The sequence below is a fragment of the Lepisma saccharinum genome, chromosome 3 (genome assembly GCF_977018435.1).
Source record: "Lepisma saccharinum chromosome 3, izLepSacc3.1, whole genome shotgun sequence".
NCBI classification, from domain to species: domain Eukaryota; kingdom Metazoa; phylum Arthropoda; class Insecta; order Zygentoma; family Lepismatidae; genus Lepisma; species Lepisma saccharinum.
Genome location: NC_139231.1, coordinates 137,937,222 through 137,957,524, shown reverse-complemented (window position 1 = coordinate 137,957,524; position 20,303 = coordinate 137,937,222). Strand labels below are relative to the sequence as shown.

The 20,303-nt window shown below is 33.8% G+C and overlaps 1 protein-coding gene across 7 annotated transcripts in view; it reads left to right on the top strand.

The window, feature by feature from the left end:
* The window catches only part of Pdzd8 (PDZ domain containing 8), a 62,811-nt gene extending 43,599 nt beyond the window's left edge, over positions 1-19,212 (top strand). For 2 of the 7 annotated variants that reach the window (XM_083119495.1, XM_083119493.1), the window contains 2 exons: positions 3,082-3,291; positions 7,805-19,212. In XM_083119495.1, coding sequence (XP_082975621.1) covers positions 3,082-3,291; positions 7,805-7,855 — 261 coding nt within the window. In that variant the 3' untranslated portion in view covers positions 7,856-19,212. Of the gene's footprint in view, positions 1-3,081; positions 3,292-3,437; positions 3,540-5,181; positions 5,214-7,804 lie in introns of all 7 variants that reach the window. The other 5 variants (XR_014441421.1, XM_083119494.1, XM_083119496.1 and 2 more) reach the window with 5 other exon arrangements.
* The last annotated feature ends 1,091 nt before the right edge of the window (positions 19,213-20,303 follow it).

Below are 20,303 nucleotides of genomic sequence, written 5' to 3'. Positions count from 1 at the left end.
GAAACTGTGCAAGGTGAGAGATTTGGACACAAGGTGCCTTCAAGGCTCCTACCAGTGGACAAAAGCACTCTTGTGATAACTGGAAGAGGTCCACCTATAGAAATGATCACTCTGGTAGCAACAATTTCCCATAATAGATGGTGTTGGTTTTGATAGATTCTGTTTTACATAAGTTAAGGCCAATATTCATATACATCCATATTGAAGTTGCTGAATGAATGGGGTAAGGAAGCAATTGTTAACCCACTTCTCAGTATTTATAATATTTTGAGGTATAAATTCCATTATTCTCGGTTCCTTTTTTTTTTTTTTTTTTTACCAATTCTCTAACCCCTTAAGTGTGGAATTTGTGTGGAACAAGTCGCTACTGGAAAATGTAGGTTTTTTAATCAAATTCAGTTGAAAACCCCTTAAGTGTGGATGGCGTATATATACACCCTCTGCATTGTGCTGCTGTAGTGCAGAAGGCGTATATATATGCTTTATGTTAGTTTCAACTATATTCGATGTATTGTGGCGTATATAGTCTCACAGATGTTTGGTGAGATAGTTCTAGCTGCAGTAGAAACAAAAAATAGTAGCAAGAGAGGAAGAAGACTAAAAGAAAGAAGAAGAATTTTCCCCTCTTTTTTTAGTCTTCTTCTCTTTTATCTTCTTCTTTTTGTCTTTTTCCTCTCTTGCTACTATTTTTTGTTTCTAATACAGCTAGAACTATCTCACCAAACGTCTCTGTGACTACAGTCCCGTGCGAATTAATCGGAACAAGATATTTTGTATGCATGATAGTCTCAAACTTGACTATGGTTTCATGATGATGAATCTATGACAAATCATGTAATACAAATTATATAACAGAAAGAACATATTAGCTATTAAGAAATATTTCAAATATGTAATTTATTATTTCTGAATAGTGTAATTGATGAATTAGGGTATAAGTACAAAAAAATACATAACATGTGTAGTTATTGTCGTATTTAAATTAATTCGCACGGGCCTGTAGACCTCATTTCTGATTGGCCTACTTTATTTGAAATATATATGTATGCCTTCCGCACTACAGCAGCACAATGCGGAGGGCTTATATATACACACCATCAACACTTAAGGGGTTAAGCAAATCAGTGAGTAAAGGGATACATTCCTCTTCCAACATTTCTTAAAATATTTTATTAACTGCATATTCTATTCTGTCCAGAGCAACTTTCCAGACATTGCCTCTTGAGACAAATGATCAGTAATGAACTTCCAATGACATCAATCGAGAAAGTTATGAAACTTGTTCCAACATGAGTTGAGCAAGGTACAGATGATCAGTTTGATGTGTGTTAAAGAGATCAGATATCAAATCACTTACAAAAGATACAAAATCATTTATTATATTAATACTAATAAATTGTCTCTCGTAACAACAGAGTTAACTGATGTGCATGCAAACTATGGCTCATACCAGTACTTATTCAATATATATTTTTTTTTCCATTAAAAGTATACTGTGACATTGTACCAGTTATCATATACAGCTCAAGTAGTCATACAGAAATTCTACCAGTGTACGTTTTATTGGCTGGTCCTTTGTATCTTTACCGTGGTTTTCAAGAAGAGAATCTGCTTCTGAGTGTCTTGAGACCTACAACCACTTAAAACATTAACTGCTACGTGAGTTGTATTTAACTCACGTTAGTTTTATGCCCGGGACTCACACATCTCTTTACCTTGGGAGCCTCATTGTGCACTGGTAACTCACGCTACCTTCCTATAACATACATGTTACGTGAAGAGTGTCCCCATGGACAAAATGTTGCTTATGATTTGTGAAAATCTTGTTTAGTGATGCTGTTATTGTTACAATTGATACAAACAATTTAAGAAACGTGGACCAAATGAATAGATTTACATTAACTTCTCTTATATTTATTTTTGCCTTTAAATTTTACTTAAATCTGACAAGTAATCAAAATAAAAATTTTCACTCGTGAACTGTTTTCAAGTTCAAGTACGTTTGTCCTTAAATTATTGCTGGCCAGCTCCTCAAACGATATGACACATTAGTGTACATCAGAGTATTTCAACAAATAACAAAAGACTCAATGCTCAGAAAAAAAACAATAACAATGCTCAGAAAAAACAATACTCAGGAAAAAAAATACCAATGCTTGAAAAAAAAATATGGTGAAGAAGTTTTCTCAGGATATAAGCCAATGTTAATTGATATGAATGTTATTTAATGATATCAATTTTAATTTGATGAGAGTGGCGTTAGCTCTTGAAAGCTCGGAAGCCTATCCAGAAATCACCTGGCTGTTATCCCAAGAAAACTTCATCATTCGCCGCCAGGAAAGTTTCAAGATTAAATATGCTGTGATCCAAATAAAACTCACATGGCGTGCAGCATAATAATTGATTCTAGCACCGCATGAGTTGCATATGACTCACTCACATAAAATAATTAAAAATAACAATTTTTATCTAATCATCAAGAAACATATTGCTTTCAACGTTTTTATTATACTCTCGAAATAAAACATTGTGGCCCAGAGATTTTTTTTTCTTCTCTTGTGGCAGGCAACATGTTAATTAAGGTAAATTCCAATTTGTGTTGCTGTTTCATTACCAGATTTCATGTTCCATGAACTGAGAAAAAGATGAAATTCGGTATGTTCATTTATTCATACATATTACATAATTATTTATGTATAATCAGAAAGAGTTGCTACCATCATTACATGAAGTGTGATGCACAATTAGCATATTCCCACATCATCTATGTCTTGACAAAAATTATGTTTAGATACCATTCAGTACATGAGAACCAAGAGTGATGGAATATATACATAGGAAATCGCTAAGGAAATACACAGAAGATATAACTTTTTGAAAAATATAGCTTGTCCTATGCCAATTCTCTATCAACAGAATTACTAAGTCAACTGTTGGCTTCACCACGTTTTCTACTAGCTATGAGGGTCAAATTATGTAATTTTGTGTCATTTGTTTAAATTTTTAGAATATATGTAAGGGAGCAAAACATTGGAAGTATTCCCTATGGATCGTTAGGTTTGAAAACAATGTCCCTTACAGATTTCAAAGTTGAAAGCAGCAATCGACAAGGAAACTGAGGTACGAATTGATCTTGCACACCAAGAACAGGAAGCGAAAGATGCGGAGTCGCGTACGAAAATTGCTTTCCTCATCGGAAAGTCTGATGAGAAAGTCCAGGCATTAGCTATACTCATGCTACATTTTTGTGCAGGTTTGCAGCATACTCAGGACTTGGAGGAGCTTCAGAAGGTGAGATTGAAGCAGCATCCGTTTCTTCAATTCTCTTCACGGGTTTCATTTCCGCATGTTTTTGACTTTCTTGGATACTTTATGTTCTCTCTTTTGGGATCGCTTGCTCTTATATTTCTTTAAAGCCTGGTTTTCTTCTTTCTTAGGCTTCTCTGTCTTGTAATGGGAATGCTCTAGCTGGTCTAGCTTCTAAGGACACTTCTATATCCTTTCTATAACGGTACTTGCATGAGGAACGGTTTTTTTGGGTAGTATTTGAATATATTTGTAGTGTTGTTCTTAAAATTTAGAATTGTATACATTTATGTAAATTAAGTCTTGTTTGCAATATGGAAATAAGTGGAATGAGTAAAAGTTCATATATTTGATTTTAAAACTTAATACGCCATTCATGATGGATGCAGTAAATGTGGTTCAAGTATTACATACGTGAAGTTTCATGTTTCCACTTTGCAAATTGGATAGTTTTTTTTATAAATTGATTTCGAAGGCTCACTGCCTTCATCCACTAAGAGAATACTCAGAGAATAATACATTTTGTAAATAGGACCTAAAAAACTGCAAGATTACGAGTCAGTCTCATGACTAGAAATTTTATGTTTTTCCTTAGTCATTGATGTACTTTTCTGTCTTTTAACATGCCCCAGGAACAAAACAAAGTGTCACGCTACCATCTCTGTTCCAGATACCATACTCTTAATGAATGAAGGCAGTGAGCCGACAAAATTAATTGGGGAAAAAGAAACATGAAACTTCACATATGTAATTAATATACCATATCGTATTACTAGGGACCTTAACTTTTCATATTTGCAATAACACAAAAAACGTTAACAGAATGTGATTCTGCTAATCAATTTTTTTATGCATAGCAATTGACGAAATAATGCCAATTTGATCTTTATGCAGTTTTTAGAATTTCTCACCATTTTCAGCACTTTTTACATGCATATAACAAAAAATATCATGAAAATGGGAAATTAGCAGCACAGGAAGTATTCTGTGATTTGACAGTTCCCTGGTAAGGAAACTGTAATTTGGAGTTAACTCATGTGACGACACTTTGAAGTACAAGGCTTGACAGTGGCTAAAGCATGGTTGGCGTTTCGAGTTCCATCACGGGTGTTCTCTGGCTTTCCATAGGGTGAGGCAAATGTCAGTTTACATAGGAAATACAAATATGTGCATACAAACAGGTACATAAATACATGCTCAATATGTGCTCCATCTGCTCGAATGCATGCTTCAATTTGACACTCACAGTTGCATAAGATGTCTGCTAGTGTGATTTGGAAGATGAGGCGTGCAATCCTTTTCTTGATGTAAACTAGGCTCTTTTCTTAGTGTACACAATGGCTTGACGTGTTCCCGCAAGGAAAATATAGAGGTGTAAAGTCTGGCAACCATGGTGGCAATTCACCTACGTAACCTGACCTTTACATCACCCTGTAGACTGGAATCTGCTTCTTGTTTTCAAGTAGCTCAGAAATTCTTGAAAGTGCATGCCTTCAATTCTCATAGTTATTCAGGCATGTCATGCATTCATATTCACAAATTCATACATACATACATGAAATGAGAAAGACAACAGGGAACAGCATGTGTCCAGCCACCCTTAGAAGCTTAAAGATACATGAAACAACATAAACTCCACATTTTATTACAAAATACTGTTCAATTTATAACAAATATTATGTATTTTATTGTTTAGATTTCTAGAATAGAAACAGGTTTGCAGAAAATATTTTGTAATATTCATATTTCTACCAGTTCATTGGAAAAGAATATTACTTTATTGTATGTATCTGCATCTGATATTAGAAATATTTTTTTCAACTGTAAATGTGTTGAAGCAATAAGCTTAGTGATATTTTTTTCTTGTTTTAACAGTCGGATGAAACAAGCACATAATGTTCAAGCAGGTATGTCGGTAAAAAATATTTATTTAAAAAATCTTGATTTGATGATATTAGTTTTGTATGTTAGTTTATTACATTAACTAAATGTTTTTAGTTAATATAATCACTTGTGAGCTGCCCAGAATTTATTTGACCAGATTGAAATTAAGCTGTTTGCAAAAATGACTGAAGTACAAGTACAACTATCACAATCAGGAAATCACACTTTTCCACAAAAAAATGTAAGTCCATGAATAGTAATGCTGTTGATCAAACTTGTGATTGAAAATTTTTGTCATTTGTGTGGTAGTGGATCAACTGCATATTTATGGATGATAATCATAATCTGGCCTTAGAGGTTGACAGTTGAAGGGCTCGGGGGATGGTGGGGGGGGGAGTAAAATATGGCAAGTGGCATTTTGTTCATTATTGAGTTTATTAAGCAGAAAGGTTATTGGAAGCTATTCTGGAGATAAATTGTTTTTGTGTTTTGTTTACCAATTTCAGAAGCATTCAATGAGTCCACTGAAAATTGCATGGCATGGAAATTATATGCGAAAAATGAAGGATGGTTCTTTTTACTTTGTAACTCAATGACCAAAATGTCACGTACCATGTTTTATCCCCGAGCCCTTCAATTGTCATATGGCTGCTGAGAAGAAATTTTGAGATAATTAATAGGAAAATGCTTTAATGTTTCTCAGCATCCATGAGAAATCTTACGTGCATGACATTTGGTGTATTTTACAAGGTTGCAATGCTGCATGTGGAATTATATGTTTGAGGCAGGTAATAATTATTGTACTAAGTTTATTTTTAGCGACCCTTTTCATTAAAGTTAGTAAAATCATAGCACATATTATTAATTGCACACACTGTTTAAACTACAAACAAGTGTATGAACTTTCTTAGGAGTAGAATGTTTTGACACATCACCAAATGTATATATTTTAGTCCAGTCAGATTGGCCAAGAATAAACCATAAAGAAAACAAAGTGGGGCCAACTAAAAATTGTTAAGAACATCATCTAAAATACCTCCCCCCTTAAAAAAAGCCCAAAAATCCAATTGCAGGTTTTCCATCATTTGCAAAACAATGTCCACCATCCTGAATTTTTTACATACTGTCATTGAAACATTAATATGTACACACAATGTTAAATGGACATCGTTCATTGTCTAGTGCTTTTACCTACACTCATTCTAACACTTATGTTTCTGAAGAGCTTGCTTATATGAATTTAGAAGAATGTGTTACATTTTGAAGATTTGTCATGAAATGCCAAACAGTTCACTTATTTGATATATAAATATTAACAGAAAAAAAATGTAATTACATAATTAACCAGGCCTTAGTTATCACTTATCAATTTTTTTTTTTTTTTTTTTTTTTATTTTTTTTTTTTTTTTTTTTGCGGGTAAACATTGGTAACAAATTTCATCAGCCTATCCCTATAACAAAAGCAGTTTTTATTATTGTCTTCCTCCGTGGCTGTGTGGGCTAAGGTGCTGTGCTTTGGGCTCCGACTGCGGGACGGCATGGGTTCGAGTCTGCCTGGTTTCATTCTGGGTTTTCAGTCTATATATAGGACCGGTGGCAACCCACCGTGAGGAAATTGGGGAGCTACAATGAGTAGCATAACCCAGTCTTGGAAGTCTCCTATAACGGCTGGGGGTTCGACGTGCTGACCCCACGTCACCCCATTACCGGTTGAAGAACTCCACATCTCTATGTAGGATCGTGGGTGGGAGTAGACTGGCAGTCGGTAGGTATAGTGGAACCACGAGCAAAACAACATGCGCAGACCCGCGACTTCTGTGCACCATACCCCCGCGAGTAGGGGAGGGGGAGAGTTGACCATGCTTCCTTATGGCCCGAGGTGGAGGGAAGAAGTGAAAGCTGCGCGGGGACTTTTCGTCCCAAGGTTTTTTTCCTTGTGGTCGATCTATAGGCCAAGGCCCTTCAAGGGCTGTCAAACGATGGGTTATTATTATTAGTTTTTATTATTATTAGGAATGGGCCGATATGAAATTTTGGAAGTTCTGATAGCCAATATTCTACCAATCGGACATACAATTCCAAATGTTCCTTGAGATACATGAATGGTTCATTGACCTCCTTAATAAATACACGTTTCGAGGTGACTGTTGTGCAAAGTAGCTGCATGTTTATACTTTTACTTATTAAAATGTAGGGCATGGAGATTATCCCTAAGAATTATAAGAAAAAGGCAAAACTTTGCACTAAATTATAAAATATTTATAGATATATTGGATCAGTAATTTTACTGATACACCAATATGCCTATATTATTATCCCATCCCTAATTATTATTATTTTAGGTAAAAGAATGAATTGCCCTTCACATGAATATGTTTGTAGCATTCGATCACTGCAGTTATTATTAAACAAACCAAGATTCCTTGCTATTTTTGTAAATCATTTTTTTATGTTGGAATTGTGTCTTCTGAATCAACGTTCATTAATTATTAAATCTAATATGTTATTAATAACCTCTTTTGCAGAACTGTAATCTTTTATGTTTTTTTACCTTTTAGCCACTGTTTAACAGCATGATTTTCTAATGCACTCTGTGTGCTTTGTCTCCTTTCAGAAAGAAGCAGACATTGGTGTGGTTTCCTTACAAAGTGATATTGTGAATTGAAAGACTGAATGATAGTTGTTCCTTAGCCTTTTCATTTTGAAGAAGACTGTAGTATTTTTTTTTTAGAGTAGGTAGGAAGTGTGAATCTGGTTTTTAGTTATGCTAAGTATTTTAATATAAGAAGTGTGAAGTGTTATTATACTAGGTTTCCATATTTATGAAATATTTTATTTATAGTCTTATGCTGTGATTATTTTTAGTTTTTTTTTATATAAAATGTTTTATCTCTGTATATCCATCTTCATATTTTATTCTTAGTTACAGAAATGAGTTTTCATACCAAAGATGTACTTTACATTTTTTGCAAACCAGCTGAAATTATTGATGATAATTGTAGATTGAAAGTTGTATGATTGAATGTTATTGTTTGATGCCATTTATAGTCTTGTAATAAAAATCTCTTGGCATCGGAGTGTCAGGTATGTGTTTATTTGAAGTAAGTTATAAATTATAAGAGAATTGATACATGTTTTTCATTTGTAATTTTTTGAAATTTTAGTTTGGAGAAGATGGGCATTGCAAATCATTTCATCTAATTTAATTTAAAGATTTCTGTTCTTATATTGCAGTCTTAAACTAAGGAAACTTATGTTTTGCATAAATTAATAAATATGCTGTGATATGTCTTAATTGAAGAAATTGTGCTTGTTGAATCTTTCTTTCGTAATTGTGATTCCAGTGCTTACGATGAAATTTCAGAAAAAAATATATTTTAAGACATGTCGCAGTGAATCAGACTTTACTTGATAGAAAATTGTGTAACATTATTTTGTTTCTGTTGTTTGCACAGCATATTTTATCAGAAGCCCACTAAAAAAAGAAAAACCCTTCTCTGTCTTACTTGTAATATATGTTGTAAATAATTTTACATATCTGGGAAATGCTTTACATAGTCAGACTTCCTATTTGTGAACTGTCTTTTTCATGCACGAACTATTGATGTTGATTTGACGTTCCTAAGTGTAACACCACAGATAAAGTTACGAAATGTGTATTGTTTCACATGCATCAGAACTTGCCATAAAACTCCAGTACACGTGTTGGAGAAAATACAAAATAACAGGGAAAATTAAGGAGGTAATAGAAAAACACAGTGTGTGCATTATAATACCAACATTATCAGTTGTGTAAATTAGGTTTTTTCTGACTAAACATTATGAATGCATGTTGATGTAAATGCAACTGCCATTTCTTTGTCATATTCATAATGATCTCTACATTAACTTATGCATAAATATTGAAACATGAAATTGGATTGGCATTTGCCAACTAACACTGAAGACTTAATCACAGGACTGACTGAAATGTTATTGAATAAAGGTGTGTATAGCCAACAACAAAGACAATAGCAGGTACTTTATACAATGTAATTTCCCTACAATCAATTTTGTTACTATAAGATTAAAGTTACGCTCTTCACATGTATGAATAATGTGACCAAATGCATGAAATAGCTTTTCACACATATGCCAAAATGCTCTAGTGTTGTCATAAAATTGTCGACTTGAGCAAACAAATGTGCTGTATACGAAAATGTTTTATTTCTTTTTCAGTTTTACATGTTACATTGAATACATTTTCTTGACTGATTTTATTAATATTACAACAAGGACATTACAAGAACATATGCAGTTTATCAGTTATTTTCCTAAGGAGGTACATTTTGGTAGTTCAGTTATTATTTAAACTATAGATACAGTCCCAGTTAGCCTATATGTGCATAAAGTGAACATAAACTTTTGGCAGTGTAATACAACAATCTGTGTAATTTGTGTTGTGCGGGAAACCTTACATAATGTTGCATTACAACAGAGTGCGCTGGTTTTATTATATTTATGCATTTACTTCTCATCTTCTTTTACTTTTAGAGCTTTGTTATAGAAAGACCAATTCTTCGGGTATTGAGATACACATACACAAATTTTGAATGACTTAGGTTAGGTTAGGCTGATCCACCATATATGGTCAAAGTTTCTCATTTCACGTAAGAATGTATTCACAATGTGCCCTGCTGTTAAATTAATGAATGCATTACAAACATATACTGGTCACGAATTACACAATTACAGTGAATCCCTTGTAAGCAAGGTAGAGGAAGAAATCCCACGTGGCATGATTTAGTTTGATAAGTTTAATTACAGCGAGTGTTTACTGATATGTTTTTTGCAAAGATATTAAATGTCATTATATTTGCTGTACTGCGTAAGTGATGTATAAAAAGCCAAACCAATTCAGTTATTGTTTTCTGGACACAACTAAAAAAGTGCAATTTACTGTGTGATGTAAAATAATGTTGAAGTGCATGTTTCAAAAGCACTTCTTGATCTATATATATTCTTGAAAACTTGCAATGGTACTTAAAACAACAGTGGTAGAGCGTCGTCGCCTTGTAATCAAAGGGTCCCGGGTCCGATACCCGGTGGAGGCACAAGTGGTTCGGATCCCACTTTAAACTGTAGGTCCAGTCCCAATTAGCCTTACTGTGCATAAAGTGGACTTAAAACAACAAATCAACCAACCAACATTAAAACAACCATAAAACTCCTAATACATTTTCAAGCTTGATTTGTATTCTAACGTGTAAATATTCATTACAGTTTTTAATAGAGCTGAAGCTGAACCAATACACATACTGATGCTAATACTCTTCTGAATTCCCTCCAATATTGATGCTTGAAAATTGTAAGAATTGTACATTGTACATTGATTAATATTAGTGTGTAGGCATTTCACTTCAATTACATGCACCAATTTACCATAGTTTTACTTTAAAATATATTTCACCTGTTATATAATCACAAAATGCACTTTTTGAACAATACTGCAAACTGAAACTTCGGAATTTTACTAGCTTTCAGAATAATTAGACTGCAAAAGTGTTTGACAACATATTTGCAGAGCCTATGAAAAACCAAAAGGTCAGAAAAGTATCATGATGCCGATACTTCAATATCAGTATAGCCTCAGCCCTAGTTTTTAAATTTTAAAACAAGAATGTAATAAACTTAGTCATTTTCATGTTTTTTCAGGATTTGTGAAGTATAGAAAACTTTGCCTCGCCCTCTTCTCCCCAGCATTACTAACTGGCAAGTTATTCCTTATTAGAACTTCCTCTGTTAGTTGCTGAATTAGTTATTGCCAATCCATGTGTATAAATTTAAGTGGATATGGTACGAACAATTAATGAAATTTTCCAAATCACCACAGTGAGTGAGAATATTTTCTTTACAAAAACTAGTATTGTGTAATGATGAGTTTCTAGATCCATACTGTCATAATTTGTGCCAAATAATCACACTTACAAGAATTTTGTTCGTACAGTAAACAGTGTAGATAACCTGCATTGAATACACACTAAACTAATGTTGTTGAAATATGTAGTGTTTTAATACTTTGTCAGGGTCTATTTCGAGTTGTTAGGGTTATTTCTTCCTCATTGAATTAATTACGCTACAAGAAAGACATTAATTTCGTCATTGGTAGATTCACAAATTAATTACTTCCGTGATAAAAACATGGTATTACAGGTGAAGTAACCCAACCCTAGAATTAGCACGAAAGGTTCTACTAAAAATAGAAAAGAGGAATGTTATCTATATCCATAAATTCTCTTCTGGTGTAAATCACGGTCGGGCCTAGACAAATCCACACATTAGTAGTAGTAACCAGAAATTGATAAGTTACATTTGTAAAGGATGTAGGTCAAAGGTCAGACTTGTGTCTCACCTGCAACCCAAAGGCACACCATAGTGACAAGTGTTACTTGAAAACATACAAATTAAGTGCAGTCCTTCACACCATAATGGCATACCAGGTTGCATGTGACTGCATTTGATTCGCTTGTCTTCAATTATTACACAACACATGACACTTTGATGCGAAAATGGCCTAAACCACAATACCTAGGCAATCACTACAGGGTGCATGAAAAGTCTGCAACAGTGGTAAAAGTAATATTGAAAGCTAGAAGTGGCCACTTGATGTTCAGTCATTGGAATTTGTTTGAAAGAGATGTAATGGAAGTGATGCTGCTGCGGATCTCCAGTATACTAAAACTAATGTGACATTGTGACTCGGAAAGTGTATGGTGAGAGTTGACACAGCATAATAAATAAGGCAATTTTGTACAAATCCCATTGTTGCAGATTTTTCAGACACCCTGCGTTTGTGTATATGTTTGAAATCTGTATAGAAAGCCCTAAAATTTGCACTTTGCTGTGAGTTATCAATTAGTAACTAGAGTATCTAAAATAGAGGAGCATTTTGTTATTACTAAGATGGGCTTCAAGTCTTCCAAAACAATACTAGCCAGAGTTTGATAATAACAAATATACATTAATAAAGATTCAACCTCCAGATGGGTTAACTATTCCTTTCTGTGAACAATGAAAATCTAGTGAAATTTTTGTGAACTTAGAAGCAAAAACATTTCTCCATGCAAGGTACTACAACATATCATGGTAAATGAACACTGAATTTCAGCTAGGTGTTTTCAGCTGCTGTAATTTTTCCATAGCTGTTTGCATGTTTGAAAGCAAAGAAAAACCTGCAGCAGACATTTTATTTCTAATGTATATTTGTGTTGTACAAATTTGTACATACCAACAATAGCTATGTTGGTATATAACCAGTTTAACATATTTTACATCCTTAAAATTGTTAAATTTACATGATGTTAAAGCAGTGTGAGTTTAGATTATACAAATTTCACATGTACTCAGATTTTGTTTTTGAAAGGCATTTTGAGGCCAAAGAGTACCAATATACAGGGTATCTATCTATAAAAGAACTCCTGGGTTTTGAAGCTAAATATTTTATTAAAAACTGAAACTCAGGAAAAAGTAAATACATATTTTTGAAGATAAATGTTATCAAGTATTGTTTACAATTTAGTAAATTCCAATGAATGCCCTGTTTGTAGCACGGCACACATCCAAATGATAATCAACTTCTTCTGCTGCTTCAAATTCGAAATGATGTGTTGGTGAAAAGAGGCATAAAATATGTTGAGTTAAGCAAACTCCTAGAAATGTTGACCCAACAATAACATGTAACCCATGAAATCCCGTTGCTGTGAAGAATGTGGATCCATATACTGCGTCTGCAATAGTAAATGGGGACTCATAGTATTCGTATGCTTGAAGAATAGTGAAGTATATCCCTAATATTAGTGTTAATGTGAGGGCTTGGGTTGTATGGGAATATTTTTTTTTCTAGTGAGCTATGGTGGGCTCAGGTTACTGTTCTTGCCACGTCCTGACTTGCATGTCTGAGGTGATGGTTGCCACAGATGCGATAATTCTTTGCCTTAGATGGTTGACATCTTGAAATTTCTCTGCATAAACCATGTTCTTCACATGTCCCCATAGGAAAAAGTCTAAGGGAGGAAGGTCCGGACTTCCACTGTACAGTAATAAGAGATTCAGTTTCTACAAGCCATATCACACACTGCACCTTCCGTTGTGGCGTCGCTGTTGCACAGAACTGCACTGACTGTGTTCAGCTTGGCTCGGCCACTTCAAGGTCAGCGCTCCGCAGCGTTGCCAACCTTTGTTGAAATAAGCTCCAAACGGCGTGAATAAAATTTGATGAGCTACTGATTTCAAAGTAATTAACTAACCTGAGTTCCCTAATACCGTTTGCACGCTATCATTGTTTAACCCTTAACCGAGCAACCAGTGTCTATGAGACACTGTTGCTTATATTTTTTGTCACATACTCCAAACGATACTTCCTGCGAACATGATATTTTTTTACTTTGTTTGTTTCTCTCACTCTCTTTTTTCTCGTTTCACAATATTTGACTATGTTTCATAAAGAAGGTCAGGCATAAAAAATATTTTCCGTTTCACTTACGTAAATGGGCAAGCAGTTTCTGTCGGATACAGTGTACAAACAAAAGTTGTAATATTACTTGAATATGTATTAACAAATGTTTAATAAAAAAGAAAGTATTTAATAAGACATCACATAAATTTATTATTAACGCTAAAATAGAAAACATGAAAATATATGAGCAAATAAAACAATTTCCTCACACTACCTTCCGGCCTAACATGTTTCATATACTATGCTGCAAGAAATGCAATTACGATGATGATGATTAGGTTAAATATCATGTTACTCGCTTGTTTCCACAGCAATGAAACATAAAAACTTGGCATTAGAAGGGCAAGATCCATTTAAAACGAATGCAGTGTCCTACAGATACTGCTTGCTCGGACACGTTACAAAAATAGCTTGCCCGGATAAGGGTTAAAACCCCGGAGTTCTTTTATAGACACCCTGTATTAAATTATAGGGGAATATATGATTGCACTCTGTTGTGTTTATAAGAGGTGAAATGATATTAAATATTGTGACTGTTGTAGTGGAGAGTGTGTAATTTTATTTGTGAAATTGTTGAAGAACCTTAAAGTGGTTGTCAAATGAGTAAGAACCAAAATAAAGCTGAAGAAGAGAAGAAATCAATGTTGCTTCTCACAATATATCGAACACTAGCATAGCAGATGAAGGTATAATTCAATTACCACATTTCAAATGCACCAGAGCATAGGCAGTAAAATGTCAGCAGGTGACTTATGTTGCTTTGGAAAAGAATAGACATAGAAGCAGCACATATAAAACATTAATATGCATTAAACCAATACAAAATGGCAGGATCTTGCACTAAAATCATTCTATTTGCAGGAGGAAATTATTATTGTAATTTTATAAATGCACATAATACACATATGCCCACATCAGTCGATGCTGACAGAGAATCAATTATGCAAAAGAAAAATAAATTTGAAGTGATAAGAGGAATAAAAAACATTCACATTTTGTCCAGTATTCAAATCCTGTACCCTGCAATATTCTAGCAGTTTCAATATTAATATAAAGTTTAGTCTGAAGCCTTTTTAGTTTGAAATATATCCTACATTTCTGTTGAAAGAGATCTTGTGACTGTGCATTTGTAATTTGGCGACTAAATTATATTATTTGCACTGATAAAGCTTACATTTTTTTCTGACACTAGTAACATCAGTTAGTGCACATCTCTGCTCAGACATATCGTGAGAGGAGGTTAACAGTCCTTCTCTGTGTTGCTTGTTCTTTGTTTTCCTTGCAGCCAGTTTTCCACACATGGAGGGTTGTTTCTGAACTCTGGAAATAATTTTCAGTTTGCCTAATGAAAAAATCCATCATTCTTCATTTGATGGTTCTCCATTGGGGAAATACTTTTCAGATGTTGCCACTGCTCCTCCCTGCTTTCCAAAGTCACAAAAGTACATCCACAGGAATTGCAGTGAAAGGTATGATTTATTTCCATTCAGTTTTGTAGAAATCGGAGGGATGAACCAGATATACAAAGGTCATTTTGAAATTAGTGCGGCTTCTGCTGTAAAAGTAAAAAGTTTACGTGAAGGGGGAACAATTGGATAGTTTGTGTGAAAATAGATACACATGTAAAAGTGTACGTATTAAAGTACTATTCAAAATACTCTCCACTGCTTTCAATACATTTCTGCCACCGTTCAACCCAATGCCGAAATCCCCTCTGGATAAAAGTCAGTTGTTGTTTTTTGGACCCATGCATTCACAGCGAATTTCTTCCACGTCCTGGAAATTCTGTCCACGAAGTTTGTTTTTGAGAGGGCCAAACAAAAGGAAGTCGGATGGGGCTCAATCAGCACTGTAAGGTGGTTGGGGCATTACTGACCACCCCATTTTGGCAGTGGCCTGTTACAACCCTCTGTTTGCAAGAACTGAATTACAACTCATGTTTTTTTTTCTGCTGTTCATGTGGTTTATTTAGTTACCTGCAAATAAAAAGTTGTGTGCATTATACGTGTGTGAAATTTCATTGCAATCCGATAACAATATGAGGAGTTATTAAGGTGGAGGCATTAATTTCGGGATGACTTTTGTATGACCTGATGCCTTACTCAGATCCACCCAGACAGGAAATTGTCTTTTCCCTTTGCAGAATACTCAACATATTTTCAGGGTTGCCCAGAGGAGGATTTTGTGATGCAGACAGCATTGTAGGAATTTTTGAGGGGACAAAAATAATAGAACTTAGATAACGTAATAAGTAATTAGCAAGTCTAAAAATATATTTATTGTAGTTTATCTACCATTTGTATTGTTTTCTCTTGACAATTAAAAACAGTCATAATCGGGGAATATATGTTTGGCATTTTGATGAAGTAATGAAGATATACTATACTGTAAATCCGTTCCATGTTCTCAGACCTGATCAGCAACTTCAGTTATAAAATAACAGTTTGTTCTGTCCTATTATATTTAAAAAAACATGGATCATTTTTAAAATGGCATTCTATTCTAAATACTACTTTTGTTTGAGTTCTTTTAAGTCCATTTTATGCACAGAGAGGCTAATTGAGATTTAACTTAGTCTAAAGTGTGCAATGTGCCTCCATTGGGTATCGAACCCAGGACCCCTTGTTTTATAAATACTATTGTACTATGATTATCCATGTGTTGTAATAATTGTACTCGATATACTTCATAGTAACGTATTGTAAATTACCCTATATAATAGAGAAATGAGTACTTTTTGTGTGTATTTCAGAACAGTTTTGTCTTAGTGAGCTTTCTACATTTAAGGGACAACTGTTTTATTGTAGACAAACATGCATGCTTCAGACAAACTGATATCATTTTGAAAATATTAAATGGGAGTTTAAAATAACATAATTGTCCCAGGCAGTGGGAGAGAGAGGTGACAAATACATTGTTGGGAGTGTCGAATTTTATTCTTGCATCTGGCATAGAAATCTCTGACTTTGGCTCTGCGTGTAGGGAAAACTCAAACAATAAACCTTAACCAATCATAGCAGCTTTGTAAAATTTAAATATACCAAGGTGCTTTCCTTTTATATATAAATAGCACCTACACACCGTTATGGTAAAATATTTGCAGTGGGACATAGAAATCATAGTACACTTCATTTGTTCATTTTAGGGCAATTGAAATACCTTATTTGCATAAAGAGTTTAATGCAATGGGGAGGAGATGGGTACTTGCATACTGCTATAGAGTATCATGTGATAATCATTATTCTTTTGGGTGGGGGGGTGTCTTTTTATCTCGAGTATGAATTTTGTTTTTGAACATTTTTTTTTTTTGTTTCTTAATTTAATCCTTATTTAAAATCATAAATTTCCATCTGTCTGTCTGTCTGTTGCATACTTTCATACATGGATTTAAGTGTGAGACTACAGCCTTGTAACTCAAATTGTGTTGCCATAGAACATTTGTCAATATCTTGTGCAATTTTTGTAATTTCAAATCACGTTTTTATAGATGTTCTTAGCTCAGGTTGAATGGATTTTTGTGTAACTATTACTGCCAAAAACTAGGACTTTGACTTCGCTTGCAACATGTGGGATACTGATAGTAGAAATCCATGTTTCTAACCTTAAGGAATTAACCTCCTACATGTTTTCCCCATTCTTATTTACGCTTAGACACACTCGGATTCTTTTCATTTTTGTAATGGCAGACATACACTAAAAAGCATAGTGTTATGGTCCTCCCAAAATGGCAGTGCAGTTACATGCATGCTAACACTATACCGTGCTAATTACAAATAGATTTAAGTGGGAGATTACAGCCTTGTATCTGAAATTGTGTGGCCATAGTCATGTTTAGAGTTTGTTTCCAGAAATTGGAAATAACCCTTCATATTGTTTGGAAACTATGGAACTAAGCACATCCTTCCCACATGCCTGAGGGCACAACCCTCATTTGCCACCATAAGATAAGCTTACAAGCATCCAGCACACACAGGCACACACCTACATACATATACATATATCGTTTTCAGACTTTCTCTTAAGTTACTTAAATAACTTAGCAGTTGTTCATTTTAACAATATTTTATTGTATGTTTTGTGGTATTATTGCATTTAGAAGTAGCTGTGGTACCAGATCAAACATTTTTGCTACAAATATATAAATTAAAAAGTATGAGTAGATGCTTCATGGAAGGCAGTGCTTATAGTTGTGTTGAATTTTTGGAGTTAGTTTATTATTTATTGTTTTTGGCCATTTTAGTAGTTTGTTGAAAGTTTAAGTTAAAGAAATTTAATTTTATTTATGTATCAAGTATTTAAAGTAAAAAGGTGAAGGATTATGTACTTATACTAATGGTAATGTTCCTTTATATATTATTGTAGTATACGAAAGTAGATACTGAAGTAACTACTGTTGAAGGGAAGACCCATTTAAATTGTTAAAACTTATGTTTTCATGGTGACTTTTTTTATTATCGACAGATAAACCTCAGTGTATTTATGAATCTTTAGTACTATCTATGAATATACTCAGATCTTAGGAAGTGGATATGTAAGAGTTGTGAAGTATGGAATGTGAGAGATCTAAATTCAATCTTGTTCAAGTGAATTTTCATTTTTCTAACTTTGACATATAATGCAATGAATTTTTATATGTAAATACAAGTTTGATATAATTTATTATTTTGACTTAATGTTAAAATGAAACTTCCAATCTTTCATGCCTGGTTGATAGTATTGTGATTACAAGTAATCAAATGTAAACATATCAATTTTTCTCAACCCCTTCCTCATGCTAACAAAAAAAATTGATCATGATTCTAATATGAATTTGAGAATGAGGATGATGGAGTGATGATAGAAAATAGTAATATTTTTGTAACATGTTTTGCTTTTATCATAATTTGTTTTTAAACATGGGTAGCATAATAATTATATAGTTGTGATATGCTCATAATAAATTGCTTCGAACACCAAAATAATTTCAATAGCTGCAGTAATGTGTAGCAGTGTTGTACGTTGTCTTGTGATAGTGTGTAACTTACATCATGTAGCATTAGATTATTCAAAATAAAAGTAGACAGCAGATATAAACCTACATGGCAACAAAATGCAACTGTAATTCAATTGTAATTGAATTTATAACAACAGGAATTTAACAGTTTAAAAATTTTTAATTAGAAGAGATGACATGAACATAAAGTTTTGCACTTTTTAAAATGTTCAATTCTTCATTGCTAATTTCATAGCTTTGACATAGATAAATTGAAGAAATTTCTGATCTGATGTCAATAATTTGAGTTTACGTGCACTTTACAAAAAAAAATTCCCTTGTTTATATAAAAAGAAACAATGTTTTTAATTGGCTGATTTAGTGCAATATGTAACTTTTTTTAGTGTAATGAACCTTAAACAGATTGGTATGTTTTTTTTTTCTCATATAGGCCTAATGCTGATTTTGGTATTATATTTTTATGACTATGTGTATTATTAATGGAAGAGAAATGTGCACTAAATGAATGAGGAAAAATTATAATAAAGCAATACAAATGAGGTTAAAGACTTGTTTCCTTAATTCACATATTTTACAATACAAATTTCTAGTTCTATGTCTTGTGTAACTTCAGACACAAGTTTCTTTTGCAAATGAATGAGATTAATTATAGAATTATTATTAGACTTTAAACTAAACTAATTAACTTAAGAAAAAAAAAAAGGTAAAGTGCTCCCCTGTGCTTAGCACCACGCCATAAAGGCGTATAGGGGGTGTGGGGCTAACGCCCCACACTTTCTTGATCCGGTCATGAGTGGAGGTGATGTGATCAGCATCATGCCCCTGACTGCCATTACGCCCCAGGGTTTCCCCCAGGTACCCATGTTATTTGACGCTGGGTGGGCACCATGACCACTTCTAACGTTAGAAAAGTTCCCGGATTTGAACCGGCCGGGGATCGAACCCAGGAATTAAGAAATTAAATAAAATATAAACAATGTGCATGTTTGGCAGGATAACAATATATACCAGTTGATGTAATTTATGAAGTAGTATTGTTAGAAGAGAAGAGAGCCGCTCCTAATAATTTATCAAAGCTCAAATATTATTTCTGTAATCAGGGTATTAAGCTTTTCAAAGTAAACTAAATAATTTTGAAGTATTTATAATAGATGATTGATTATCCATCAATCATCCATTCTTGCTATATAAAGTGATTCCTGTCTTATGTTTGTACAAGGTGGCGCCAAAGTCATCACCTGATCTTAGCCTATAGCTTGGGTTTTAAATTAAACAAAGTAGGTTTTTTGTGTTAAACTTTTATTGATAGTTGTAAGTTTTATGTCCTCAATTTTTAAAGATAACATCCAATAAATGACCACCATTCGAATTGATGCAAATGTGGGCTCTTTTTATTGCGTTGGTGCTGTCTGAAAGAATCTGCGGGGAAATGTTTTCAATTTCTTGCTGAATATTGTCCATTAGTTGCTGTAACGTCTCTGGCTTTTTCACATAAACCAATGACTTCAAATATCCCCATAGGAAAAAAATCTGGAGCGGGCAAATCGGGGGACCTGGCCGGCCATGGCTAATATTACTCCACGGATATTACTCTGCCCGGAAAAGTGACGCAAAAGAGCTAATGTT